The sequence below is a fragment of the Octopus bimaculoides genome, chromosome 2 (assembly GCF_046866305.1).
Source record: "Octopus bimaculoides isolate indiv1 chromosome 2, ASM4686630v1, whole genome shotgun sequence".
In the NCBI taxonomy this organism is placed as follows: Eukaryota; Metazoa; Mollusca; class Cephalopoda; order Octopoda; family Octopodidae; genus Octopus; species Octopus bimaculoides.
The window spans coordinates 124,213,427-124,228,303 of NC_142929.1; the positions used below are offsets into that span (position 1 = coordinate 124,213,427).

The 14,877-nt window shown below is 29.8% G+C and overlaps 1 protein-coding gene across 1 annotated transcript in view; it reads left to right on the forward strand.

The window, feature by feature from the left end:
* Positions 1 to 14,877, forward strand: part of LOC106882437 (protein unc-80 homolog) — a 281,073-nt gene that overhangs the window by 249,373 nt on the left and 16,823 nt on the right. Inside the window, exons 59-61 of the mRNA XM_089347637.1 lie at positions 1,298 to 1,498; positions 2,202 to 2,345; positions 2,737 to 3,071. Of these exons, the coding sequence (XP_089203763.1) occupies positions 1,298 to 1,498; positions 2,202 to 2,345; positions 2,737 to 3,071 (680 nt within the window). The remainder of the gene's footprint in view (positions 1 to 1,297; positions 1,499 to 2,201; positions 2,346 to 2,736; positions 3,072 to 14,877) is intronic.

Below are 14,877 nucleotides of genomic sequence, written 5' to 3' on the forward strand. Positions count from 1 at the left end.
CTGTCATTTCTATGAGGTCAGACAAAACTGTTATTAGGTTACTAGTTCATGAATCTGGAGATTATTAAATCTACTCAATTTATGAGGATAATTGATGATGCTAACAACAATGATAGGCAGTTGTAAGAGTGAAGAGGAGCTGACTGAGAATACTTATTTCTAGAAGAAGTATTATATCACTGTATTCTAGTTCAAATAATTTGTTAGATGTGTTTCTATATTGTTAAAGTAGCAGTGGTGTATCAGTGAGAGAATGTGAAAATCAGAGGGAGGTAGTGGTAAAATAGAGAGAGTATATTTGCATGCCATTACAAGCAACTCCCATTGGCTCTGTCTGCCTAATATTATCATCATATTATCATTATGTAGAGGTAAGCTCTTGTGGAGCCAATTCTTAATTATATCTATGTTACTTTGCTTTAGTTGCTAATGTACTTGAGAAGGACATGTTTGTTGAAAATATCATCTTCCTTCTATGTCTTAAATTTCTACCAACTTAGGGAGGGCAATGGAAAATTGCTGCAATTTACACTTCATAGAAATTCTATAGTGTTCTGGAAAGTTGTGTTGTAAGAGGAGAGATAGTTTTTCTTCTTTTTTTTTTTTTTTGAAATATTAACTCATTTTCTAACTCAAACATTTTATATGTAAAAATAAATTTTAACCATAGCAAAATTTCACTTTTTAATGTTTGAGCTCTGTAGACAAGGGGATTTGCAATTACATTGCTAAAATCTTAAAGAAAGGTTCTGAACATCACCCACTTTCATTGCTTCCTCCTCTAAATTTAAAAATGAAGTGGCTAAGTGGATGTGTTATTGAGTTATTGGCTCATGAACTTGAAGCTCAAATCTGCAGCAAGCATTTTATAAGTATTTGAGCAATACACTTCACTCTATATACCTCAGTCTACTAGGCAATCAAAGGTAGACATCAACTTGAAATTTTATTTTCTGAACTGTTAATCATATCTTGAAAGTGTGAATTTACAACATTTATTTTGATGCTATATTTAGCTTGTTTGATCTCCAGTTTTCATTTTGTTGTGGGTATCCATTCATTTGTATGTTTTACTTCCAAAAATACTGTATTAGATGTAATACAATATATTAGAAGTAAAATGAAAGTAAAATGCTTCCTACTGTCATTCTCACACATACTCTTTATTTCTTTTGTTTGACAGCTTCCTATTTCTCCACTTTGTCATTTGCATAACAGCAAACCAACACACAAGCTAATTAATTTATGTTAATTATTTCTGGTATTCTTATTTCTTTCTTTTCATTCTCTTTTCTAGGTTCCACTGTATTTTCTCAGTCCAGTTCCAGTAGCAGCACACCATTTAAAACTGCAACAACTATTAATTCAAGTGCTGGCAGTGGAAGTCCTTTGATAAGTACAAGCAAGAAATCAACCCGCAGAATCAGTGCAAAGGATGGTAGCCGTATCTTAGACAAGTTTGAACGCAAGAACACAATAGTAGATGATCCTTCACCAGGTATTGTAATTCATCATTCATATTAAATACTCACCTTGTAATAAGCATAAATGTGCATCCATAAAATAAACCCAACATTCCGGTTATAATCAAAGAGAGAAAGACGAAATAGTTCCATCATATTTTGAATCAGATATATATATATTAAAACAAAATAATAGAATAATATCAAATAATATAAAATAAACTATAGAATTTTTTAGTTTATTTGTTTAGGGAGCGATTTGGTAGAAATTGTGTGCTAAAGCTGAAATAATTACATTGTTGTAGAGTCCTGATATGCATTTAAAACACAAATTTATCATGATATACCCAATTTTGTTTTATATTGTCATAGCATATATTATCAAATATGAAAGTCTTTCATTATACATCCATAACTTGGTAGCTAACACTAATATTCTATTCTGTCTCAGTTTATATTGTAGATTAAAATATATATGATCCAGTTTCAAAATGATGCAAAAGTAAATATAAGGGCATATGTGTATTTTTAATGGCTATCATGACTTTACCATGAAGCAACAACAGAAAATATGATTTATTGAAAAAATTTCCTCTACAGAATATACTTTATATATATATATGCTCAAGACAAAACTGTAATTAATTCAAAATATCATCTTTGCAGAGATAAAATGTTTCGAATTTATAGGAGAATTGAGTATGCAGTATTTTGTCTTAATTTAAATACATTTTTCAGAACCACCTGAAACTACCTCACCCAAATTACAACGACAGTCTACAATATGTTTTCAAGTTCGTCAAGGAAGCCCTAGTAGGACTTCTCAACCAGCTGGTATTGTCTTTGAAAATGAATGCTCTGAAAGTCAAGTAAATGGTGCAGGTATTATTATATTTGTCATATTTGTAAATTCCATGTAGCAGGAAACTAAACTGTTATATTTCTATGCCAAAGTTTAATTTTTTTTCTGTAAAATGACATCAGTTTGTAATGGATGCGAGATGATTAAAAGTTGTCCTTGGATTTTTTTTTTATTTAGACAAAACATTTTGCTGACCTGTGATTATTATCTGTAATACTAAAACAAGGCTTCATTACATACAAAGCATAACAGGAAGTAATGCACCATTAAATAACAACAGCTCTATTTGGTTGGGAGATATGTTGTACAAAAGTATCAAGTTCATCTCTCCTTCTCCTCATAAAATACCATAAAAATTCATACAAACATGAGTGTTGATTTAATGCATAACTGTTTACTTTATCTCTTCAGTAACCGGAGCTATGACTGACGAAGAAGGTTCTGCAGATGTTTCAAGCCATGATCCTGCCAAACATCGTCTGCAGAGGCAAGATGCCAAGAGTCGCAAAACATTCAAAATTAAAAAGAAAACCAAAACCACTAGTATGAGACACCTTATTTCTCGGCGTGGTTTACAAGACCAGGGGGATGGTGAAATAGTTACTTTACATCAAGGTTCCCCAACCCATGGACCTCTCAGTTCAGCATTTGGTCCCGATGCCCAAACATTACAGTTACGTCGAACAGGAGCTGGAGCACCTATTGCAAAATCAGTCGAAGTTATTCCAGAGGCTGTTGAAGTAAAGGTATCATTTGTTATAAAACAACATTTTATTTTCACTTTCATAATTTGTTACATTTAAAGAAAGAATGTTCTAATTTTGCCTTTATATTTGAAGCATGCGCTTGACTATATTGTATTTTGTGTGTGTGTGTGTGTGTGTGTGTGTGTATGAATGTGATGAGTATTTGTGTATATATTACTTAGGTGTGTATGTATGTATATATATATATATATATATATATATATATGTATGTATATATATATATATATATATATATATATATGTATGTATATATATATATATATATATATATATGTATGTATATATACACTCAAACAAACAGTCCTATTTGCATGTATAGTTGTGTCTTTCATAAACATTCTCTTGATGTAATTCTTTAGCGTATCTTTTTGAAAAAGATACATGTTGTTCATTTTTTTATTATTACATTTATTAATATGAAGAGTTCTTATATTAATAAATATTCATATATATATAGAGAGAACTTAAAGTTTACTGTATTTTAAATTTAAAGATGAAAATTACTGTTTAGTATGTTGCAATATTCATAATTAAACTTAATATATAGGAAGTTTAGAGAGAAAACTATGTAAAATAAACTTGTAGGTTCAGAATTAGGCAAAAATAACTCAGTTAACTGGGGTTAAGGAAATAATAGTCTCATCAAAAAACAGCAGGTCTGTAGACTTCTTGAAAAAAAAATGCATTAGTGACCGAATTAGCAAGAGAGTCCGACACATACTGCTGTGGAGGACAAATGCTGAGAGTCAAAGGGTAACAAATAACAATAATTCCACTACTAGAAGTTCTCAGTAAAAGGAGAATCTTCAGTGTCTGGTATTGTAAAACTATTGTAATCTGAACTGTATATTATATCCAAATCTACTGACAGTCTGGAAGGTTTTTTTTTTCAATTTTTCTGACCTTATTAGAATATATTATTTATAAAATCAAATCTCTTTACTATTAATCATTCATTGATATCTTACATTTTATAATTTCATCCAACTTGAAGAGAGTTCAGTTTTGAGCTGAACTCTAAGTTTGAACTAGTTTAAGGCTAGCATGCATCATTAAAATACTAGCCAATATAAACTGGAAGATAATTTTGACTTATGTTTTGGGAGAGGAATAAGTTCAGTAAGTTTTAAAAGCTGATGTAATTCCAGTAAATTGATGACATGAATAATTCAGAAACTCAAAATACTATATATATATATATATATATATATATATATATATATATATATATAAATATATATATATATATATATATATATAAATATATATATATATATATATATATATATATATATATATATATATATATATATATATATATATAGGGGTGGGTGTGTGGTAAGAAGCTTGCCTCCCAACCACATGGTTCTTGGTTCAGTTCCATTGCGTGACACCTTGGGCAAGTGTCTTCTACTATGGCCAACCAAAGCCTTGTGAGTGAAGCCCATCATATATATATATGTATATATCTATGTATTAGTGTGTCTCTGTTTGTCACCCTACCATCGTTTGACAACCAACATTGGTGTGTTTTTGTCCCCATAACTTAGTGGTTCGGGAAAAGAGACCAATAGAATAAGTACTAGGCTTGCAAAGAATAAGTCCTGGGGTCGATTTGTTCGGCTAAAGGTGGTGCTCCAGCATGGCCACTGTCAAATGATTGAAACAAGTAAAAGAATAAAAGAACATATATATATATATATATATATGATTGAAAGCAGATTGCTAGAATTATTAGAGAATGTATTATTTGGATGTTCAAATATGATTGCTTAATTTATATGTTATTCCACTCTATGCTACAAGCGCAATCATTAAAGTGTCAGACAAAATGCCTCGCAGTATTTAGTTACAGCCTTTTACATTCTGAGTTTAAATCTTAGAGAGGTTAATTTTATCTTTTATTTTTTCTGGAATTGATATCAACTTCTTGTAGCAAGAGGACATTAATTTTCTATAATTCAGGTAGATCTCTAATGGTATCATGTTTTGGTCTCCTATAGTTTTTCGACTTTCCAATGACAATCCCTTCTAACATAACTAGCTACTCAGAAGACTTTGAATTTTCAACTAAAGAATATGAAGTTCAGTACTAGCACTTGTTTCATCATAACAAAGAAACAAGAAGCCATATTCCCAAGTGTGTAATGTAAGAATGGTATTCATGGGAACTTTTATGTGCTCTGCTTAAACTGAGAGCATTCATATAAGTATTGCTTTGGTTTGTAACTTTGCAAGATATTCAACACATGTTTCTTTGAAAGTAATTTTAATTGCAAAAATATCAAAATTTATGTAGCCATTCTTCTCATAGAAGTGTCATGGATTGCTTTAAACTGCACACAAGAAATATAAAGGTGAACAGAATTATCTTAACATCTCACCTTTTAGGATAAAAATAATAGAAAATCAGAATGTTATTTGTCAAGGTATAAGTAAATGGGAGAATCAAAATAACAAAATCTGCAGTTAGGATAAACTTGAATGGTACCACTATTGTTGGTGGTTTTGAGGTAGGTGTGACATATTGAGAAATACCTGAAGACACAAAGAATTAGAATACTCAACACTTTGTGAACACCACATCACAACCACTAGTATCACTGCCACTAGCACTATCATCATCATTATCACTATCGCCACTACCACCACCAACACCACCACCAACACTGGCATTATATATTTGCTTAGCTATATTTTATAAGCCTGATGTAGCAGTTGTTTATTTTGTTAAAAATGCAAAATATTCTCAGTTTACTTATTTTTTATATTTTTTTTTATCAAAAAATATTTGTAATGACTTCCTCATTTCTTCCTGAACCATACTTCGTCTTGGAACTATCAAATGTTAGAAAGTTTGTCAGATAATGATAATGTGTGATGTTAACAGCTGATTTTTTTTTCCTTCCTTCAGCTCCATAATGTTCTCATTGTTTATTTTTGATTTTTATTTATTCATGTTCATGTTTATTTGTCATTTATTTTTTGCAAATAGTTTAAACTAATTTATTGAAAAATGCTTACTTTCTAACCAAATATCCATATATACATACATATATATATCATCATCATCATCATCATCATCATCATCATCATCGTTTAACGTCCGCTTTCCATGCTAGCATGGGTTGGACGATTTGACTGAGGACTGGTGAACCAGATGGCTGCACCAGGCTCCAATCTGATCTGGCAGAGTTTATATATATATATATATATATACACACACACACACACACACACACACACACACACACACACACACATGCACTCAGAGGTTCACTCTGTTAAAGCAGAATGACCAAATGGATGTGGTGTTTTGAATTTAAATCCATTAGTTTTCTGAGTCTTCTGTTCAAGTCACTGCAAATATCTCAGTGCACTTAACTCTATGCACCTTATCTTACTTATCTTACTGGAAATATTTCCTTATCTTACTGCGAACAGTGTGAGAGATATTCTAGTAATGTTACTTAGCTGGATAGGCTGCAACCTATCTAGTAAAAGATTCTTTCCCTTTTCCTTAATACCATGAAATCAATGCTAAGACACAAAGAATTAGATCACATGTGTGCAAGTATGTGACTTAAACATTATTACCATTATTATTAGGGTGAGAAATTGACAGAAATAGTAGAATGCCAGACTAAATGCCAAATGGTATTTAGATATGTTCCTATTCATTCTAAATTCAAATTTCATCGTAATTGACTTTGCCTGTCAAACCACAGATGAACCCTAACCACACATTGTCTTGTGTAGCTTTACTTTTCAAAGACAGTAAGGGGTGTTTTCAATAAGATTTGGTTGTTATTTCTAGCAAAAATTAGTGACTACTTAAGCATGTCCATTTTTTGCTTGTTGCTTCAGAATTGATAAAACAAATACCAGCGATATATTTGAGTCAATTCAATCACCAATTTTACAAATCTGTGGCTTTGTCTCAATACAAGAAATAGTTATTATTCTTAGTGTTATTTATTGTGGCAGAGGGGTACAAACAATTCTTTCAGCATTCAGTTACATTCTTTTATGTTCTTGGTTCAAACTTTACTGATGATGACTTTACTTTTCATCCCTTTGGGAGAGGACGGTATGTAAGAAATGTATAAGTACTCAGGTTAGATAAATTAATAATACCCGCCCCAAAAATATTTTTTGTCTTGTGCCAAATCTCAATATCATTATTGCATATGTTGTTGTAGTTGTTGCTATTATTGTTATTACTAATATACTAATACTGCTACTATAACAAAATTTCTTTTACTAATGGATTATTCTTATTTCAGAAGAGGCATTCTTTCCAAAAATAAGTGACATTGTCCATTGTGTAGCAGAGATATTTTTGACGCTAAGAAGTCCAAATCATCATTCAAAACAAATGAACCTTTCAACATTTAAAAAAAAATCTGCTGTTTAAAATGGATCTACAAGCCTCTGCTGTGTATGTGTGTTTCTGGGCATAAGTGTGCATATGTATGTTACTATTATAACAGTGTCACATGCATTTAGAAAAGCAGTAAGCCTAATTATTTAGAGAAAGGCAGCAATCAAATGATAAGTTATCATTTTTCTTGCTCAGTAAATATGAAATGTTTTTAACTGTATCCATTGAGAGTAACTTTAACATGATGTGAAAACAAATGCAAACAATTTATAATCAGAAATTTTTTAAAAACCGGTGCATTTTCCTGAGGTTTAAGTTAAAGAAATGCTTCATGTCATAAAAAGATTTATAATGGTTAGTGATGGCCATCAGGCAAATATATAAAAGATTTTTGTTCTTGTTATTATTATTTTGAGATTGATAAAATAAATACCACTGAAGTACATGTCAACTAAATCAATTGCACATCTCCAAAATTTGTGGGTTTGTGCCACAGATATAAATTATTATTATTATTATTATTATTATAAGGGTAATAGATTGGCAAAGTCATTAGAGTGTTGGACAAAATGCCTTGTGGTATTTCTTCAGACTCTTTACATTCTAAGTTCAAATCCCACCAAGATCAGCTTTGCCTTTCATTTCTCTGGGATTAATAAAATAAAATACCAGTCATGTACTGGGGGTAAGTAGTATCTACTAACCCTCTCCCTTCAAGACTACTGGCTTACTGCCTAAATTAGAAATAATTTTAGGCAGTAAGCTGGTGTATCATTAAGAGAATTAGAAAAAATACCTTGCAGTGTTCCAGCTCTTTATATTTTGAGCTCAACTCCCACCAGGGTCAACTTTGCCTTTCATCCTTTCAAAGTCAATAAAATAAAGTACCAGTCTATAACTGGGGTTGATGGTATACACTAAACTCCACCCTTCAAAAATTACTGGCCTTGGGCCTAAATTAGGAACATTTATTGCTATTATTATTATTATTATTATTTCAATCTTGCTAAATCATTTAGCTTTAAATTTGATATTTAAGTATGAAAAAAAAAAAATCAAACAGCTATTTAAAAAGTTCATTGCAAGTATAGAAAAAACACTCAAAAATGGGGTCTTTTTCTTTTTTAATTTTATTCCTAAAAAGCCTAAGTGTAAAATCGTGGCCTATGTCAGCTGCTTAACTGCTTACTAAACATATCTTTTGATACCCATATCTTTAATTAATTACAAACACAATCGAATTTGATACATCAATGTATTAAAACAATAATTGAAATTCCTGTTAACTGTGCCTCTTCTTTAATGATTTAGTTCATTTCAATTTATTTTATTTTATTTATATTCTAATTGCTTTAAAGGAAAAAAATAAACAAGCAACAGTGAAGTAAAGCCTTAAAGTTTAAACCTCTTTTCAATTTACAATATTTTTTTTTATTTGTCAAGTGGTGTTAATACCTAGGAGTTATTATATAGCTAAATCAAAAAGTTGGAATTGTCACAAAGTTTAAAGTTAAAGAGAATTACTGAGGTGTTAGTGTACTTTATCCTCATGTCAGTAACAACACGTAATAATAATAATCATTATATTATTACAATTACAATCATCATTATTATTATCATTATTAAGGTGGTGAGCTGACAGAATTGTTAGCACACTGGACAAAATGCTTAGAGGTATTTTGCCTGTCGCTACATTCTGAGTTCAAATTCTGCTGAGGTCGACTTTGCCTTTCATCCTTTCAAGGTCGATAAAATAAGTACCAGTTGAGGACTGAGTTCAGTGTTATCAACTAGCCCCATCCACCAAAATTTCCAGCCTTGGGCTTATTGTAGAAACAATTACTGTTATCATTGTTAAGGTGGTAAGCTGGCAGACGCATTAGCATGCCAGACAAAAATCCTTTGTAACATTTCTTTCAGCACTTTACTTCCTGAGTTATGTTCCAAGTGTTAATCCTACCTTTTATCCTACTAAGGTCAATAAAATAAATATTAGTTAAGTACTGCAGGTAATCTAATTTGTAACCTTCTGCTTATGATAGAAATATAAATTACTATAGCTTGAGTCAATTAATGAAGCAATAACTCATTGGAATGGCTCATTTGCAGAACCAAACAATCTCAAGAAAAGCATGTTATGGCATTCTAATGTTCTGGATTTTAAAGTACCATGATTATTAAAAAATTACTACTAAGATAATCTTTAAATGCAAGGTCTTAATTTCAGAATTTGCTCTTATTTGTATAACTCATTATTTTATTTGCTTCTGTTAGTTACTGTTTTTTTTTTTTTTTGCAGTAAAGTATGTGTTATCATTCTCGAGTGTTATCATTATCAACTGCATAATTAGTATTAAGAAAGACATTTACATCTCACATTTACATTTGTGATTAGATATCTAATTTGTGTAACTTTACCATTTATAAGAATTTTCAAAACAAAAGACATAGCTGTAAAGAAAACTGGAAGATATGAGGTATATAAGCTAATGTGGTCACTTTCCTCTTGGACTTGTAGTTCTGCTGGCAACAGTGGTCAACTATAGTTTAATCTATATGTGTGTATATATATATATATATATATATAAATATATATATATATATATATATATATATATATATATATATATATATATATATATATATCGGAGCAAGAAAATTAAAATGTGTTTAGCTTTCTGATTTAGTTTAGTTCACAAAATTTGATCATTGGTATTATTGATATTAACAGCTGATATATATATATATAGTTCTCTCTCCCTCTCTCTCTCTTTATCTCATCTCTCTGAATATATAGTCATCTAGGAATCTATAAGTAAGAAGAAAATGCACTCATATTTGTCAATAGAATGAAAATATGAAATCAAAATATACAGATTATAGATCCATTTCAGGTATGCCTGCCATCACTGAAGAGCACATGGTTTTAGTTAACTGCAGTGCTATCTAACACCTGGTTATCTAATATCCAGTGCAAAACTAATAGGTAAGATTGGCTGAAATGGATCTATAATCTTGTATATATTGATCTGATGTATATATACATACACATACATTTATATATGTATGTATGTGTGTGTAGAGAGAGAGAGAGAGAGAGACCTAAGTTACATTAGCTGTTAATATTTTGAAATAAAAGCATTAAAATATTAATCATATTTAACTTAAGTCAAACCTTTTAAGTCACAAATAAGCCATGTTTGACCTTTCTTCAAAACAATGGTCATTTCCACTCATACAAGTATTGTATTAATGTGCCAAAATTAAGAAATATTTGTGTAAAAAGTTTATATTAAACAAAATTAAAATTAAGCTTTAAATACGACTAGTACAAAGTTATTTAAAATAGCAACTGAACATTTAAATTAATCTAGCAATAATTCAGCTCAGAAACATAAACATGGAATTTGCCTATCATACTACTTCTTGGAATTAATATGATAAGAACATTATTGAAAATACATATAATGCTCAATATTCATTCTGAAAAGATTTTTCATTGTTGGCTACTATGGTGGTGGAAACAGAAATGGTACTAAATACTACATCCCTGATGCTTATAGAAATTATTTCAGTATAGTATGTCTAGTTTCAAATAATTTTATGACTATATTCTTATCTAAGCATATACAAATATGAATGTGCATACATATGTATGAGTATTTTGATATGACTATATATGTGTGTGTATTTATTTACACATATATATATTTATATGGATGTGTGTGTCTCTCTATTTGCATATAAATATATTTATAGGGATGTGTGTATGTAATATTAATGTGTGCGAGTATATGTATGTGTGTATATGTATGTATATATGCATGTACTTATAGATAGATATGTAGGAGTTACAATTAAACATAAAGTCATTTGTATGACACCTTTAATTAATTAATATATATATGTTATTATTAAGGGCTAAAATTGAAATTACATTTTAGTCTGCCAATTAACATCATACATGTAAAAACATGAGAACTACGATAAAGCAAACCAAGTTTTCAAAATATGAGTCCTTGGTCCTCTATAGCTTAAATGTACAGTTTGTTTGATAGGTTTTCAAATGAAGATGTAATGGGATGCTAGAAATTCAATATGAGATCATCTGAATGTAAATGTTTTCTGTACATATTAATAATTATAAGTATGTGCCCCATTGGAAAGGCAGCATTTAAATTAGTTTTATATTTATAAAACTTCACTGACATATGGGACATGTATGTTTGTTATATGTATGTTAATTTTGTCTTTTTTTTAGTATGTATGTAGGCATGTGTGTGTGAAAGTGTGCATTTATTATGCATACATTGTATGTGTGTCAGCTAGTATGCTTGTAATTATTAATGAAATACTTACAAATAGATAGATTAGTGGCTGACTTTTACCTGGTAATTTCAAAAATAAAATTGTTTATTTTTTCAAGTGAAGGCAGTTACCTGCAATTTCTCACAGATTTTAATTATGGTAGGTTACCTGTTAAAACTTTGTTGCCGACCTACGTTAGGGCTGATGTGATTCACACCCAGTTTATTAATCCTTGTATTATTATTATTATTATTTTTTTTTTGCATCCATGTTCCATTATTCCTGAGCCAACCATGCTAAAGCCAAGCACGCATGTCTCCGTCCTCACACATGATACTCTCATGTGTTCACAACCATTTCACACCATCTAATATCATCCAATTACTCACTGCCACTCCAACACTGACCTCATTGTTGTCACAACTTTTTTCATTGCTGCATGCTGATGTATGCATTATATCTCTCTATCCAGCTATATCTTTATATATGCAAAAAATCTTTCACATACACACACATACTCTCCCCATCTTTTTTCTCTATTATTTCTCCCCTCCTCTGTGCGTGTGCACAAGGTATTTGTTTCTAAAGTGTAATCTTGATAATATAACCCGTCCAATTCAATTATCAATGTTGGTCCTGGCACATGTACATTAACACTCACACCTGTTTTTACCTTTCCAGTTTGTTTCCCAAAATGCAAGCTTTGATATGTTTGCAACCCAACAGTCTGTTTAATTATCTTGCTCTCTCCATTTCTTTACTACAGAAGCAAGGGACTACATGAAACGTTGTTTTAGAAACAACAATAACAAGTACAACAAATTGTTTATTCAGCATCATTATTTTGAGATTGGATCAACTCTTTTTACAGAGGAATTTTTTCATCTTTTTTTTTTTTTTTTTATTGCATTAATTACTTCTATTTCGTATACTAAATGATTTCAGATATGTTGCATCTGTAGAAAAATATCTTAAATTCAATGTAATAGTTTCATTAGTTTTCTCATATTTGTATTGTACTAATTTCTGTACACCCAGTATAAACTAAACTCTCTAAAAACTGACTCTGATTTTTAATTCTAACCATAGCTCTCTCACTTCTTTTATACCATTAATATCCTTGAGAAAACACAACTTACATTTTATTCTTCCCTGAAATAAGTAAGGTTTTCTCACCCATTGATGGATACTCCTAGTAACTCTGTTTATCATACTAATCTATGAAGTAAATAGATTAGTATTTAGCTTTATCCTTACTAAATGCATATTTCATTAACTGCATGTGTACAATAATTTTCTAGATTTAGTGAGTTTCTTGAAAAACATCAAACAATTCTTCAAAGAAACTTTGTTCATATTTTGGTTGTTTTATTTATTAATCTTATTTATTTTTTTTATTTACCTATTTACTTTTTATTTATTTATTCAATTTCTAATTTCATCGCAACAATTTTTAGTTTTCTTAGATAACAATTTTTTAATTTCTTTTTATGTATTTAGCTTAAGATTATTTTATTTATTTCTATATGTTGATTGAATTATTGTTCCTTATACACAAAATAAAATTTGTTTGTAAGATTCTCTTATTAAATTCCATAGATCTCTATAGTCATTTTCCTCTAGTCCTCAAATTTAGATGGATGTTAAATTATACCATTAAGTAGCATGCATACAGACATTAACATATAAATATATATATGTATATACATATATAAAATATATATATATATATATATATATATATATATATATATATATATATATATCTTTTATTTTCAGTATCAATTATCAAGCATTAGGCTTTAAATTTATAGCTGAAGCATGTCTTTTTTATTTAAAAATAACTTTATATTTTTCTTACTATATATTTATATGAAAATTTGATATACTTTTTATATATCCTACTATCATTATTCTGCACTATCAGAATACAGAATCATACACACACACACACACACACACATGTATGTATATAAGTATTTGAGTGTATGTGTGTGTATATATGTGTGTGTGATTGTATTTTAATCATTGTCAAATAATTTTAGTTAGATGAAGATTGTTTGTGTAAGGGTATATATATATATATAGTATTAAGAATATAAATGCCACCTAATACTAAGAAAAATTATACAACATATCTCATGTTCTTTCTCTATTCTTTTTTGCTGAAATATGTACTCATTGTGTTTGTGTATGTATATGTGCATGTATGCATATGTATGTAAAAAAGTAAGATCATGTGTGTGTGTATTTGTTTTTATGGCTCTTATATATATATATATATATATATATATAAAAGAATTAACATTAATCTGAAGAATTATTCAATATTTTTTTAGTAGAGTACATGTATTTTAAACTTTTACAAGAAAAAGGATGACAGTAACTTTGAAGTTTCAGCCTACTGATCTTCATCAGGCTTGATAACAAACCAAGACTTTTAAGTCATTGTCACCCATCTACTTGTAAAAGTTAATAAATATATTCTTAGTCTTTTGATAGCTGCCATGACAGATGGACCTTGTGATTTGGAAATAGTTCAGTTTTTTTTAACCTTGATTAGGAACTAAAATAATTATTCTGTATGTGTGTGCATCTGTATGCATGTGTGTGTATGTGTGTGTGAACGACTCATGGCCAGGTGGTTAGGGTGTTGCACTCATGATTGCAAGGTTGTGATTTCATTTCCTGGACCAGGTGGTGCATTGTGTTCTTGAGCAAAACACTTTATCTCATATTGCTCTATGATCACTTCGACAACTGATATGTGGTACACCATGCACCTGTTCAGGCAATGTCAATTGGATGAAGGGAGTGTCAACTGGATATGTACAACACATACATTTGATCACTCTATGCAAATCATTTTTGCAGGTTGTTCAGCAAAACATTGCTGAACTGTCTTTCTTGGACTACAAAAGACTAACATCATGCTCTGAAGAGTACATGATAAAATTGTAATTGTTTTATTTTGACAAGTCATTTTGTGTGTATATTGATGTTTGTTCATAATTAAGCATTTTACGTATTACACATTTGTTTAAAATTTTCTGGGGTTTTTTTTCTCTTTTGTTTATTTCTTTAGTTTCAGTT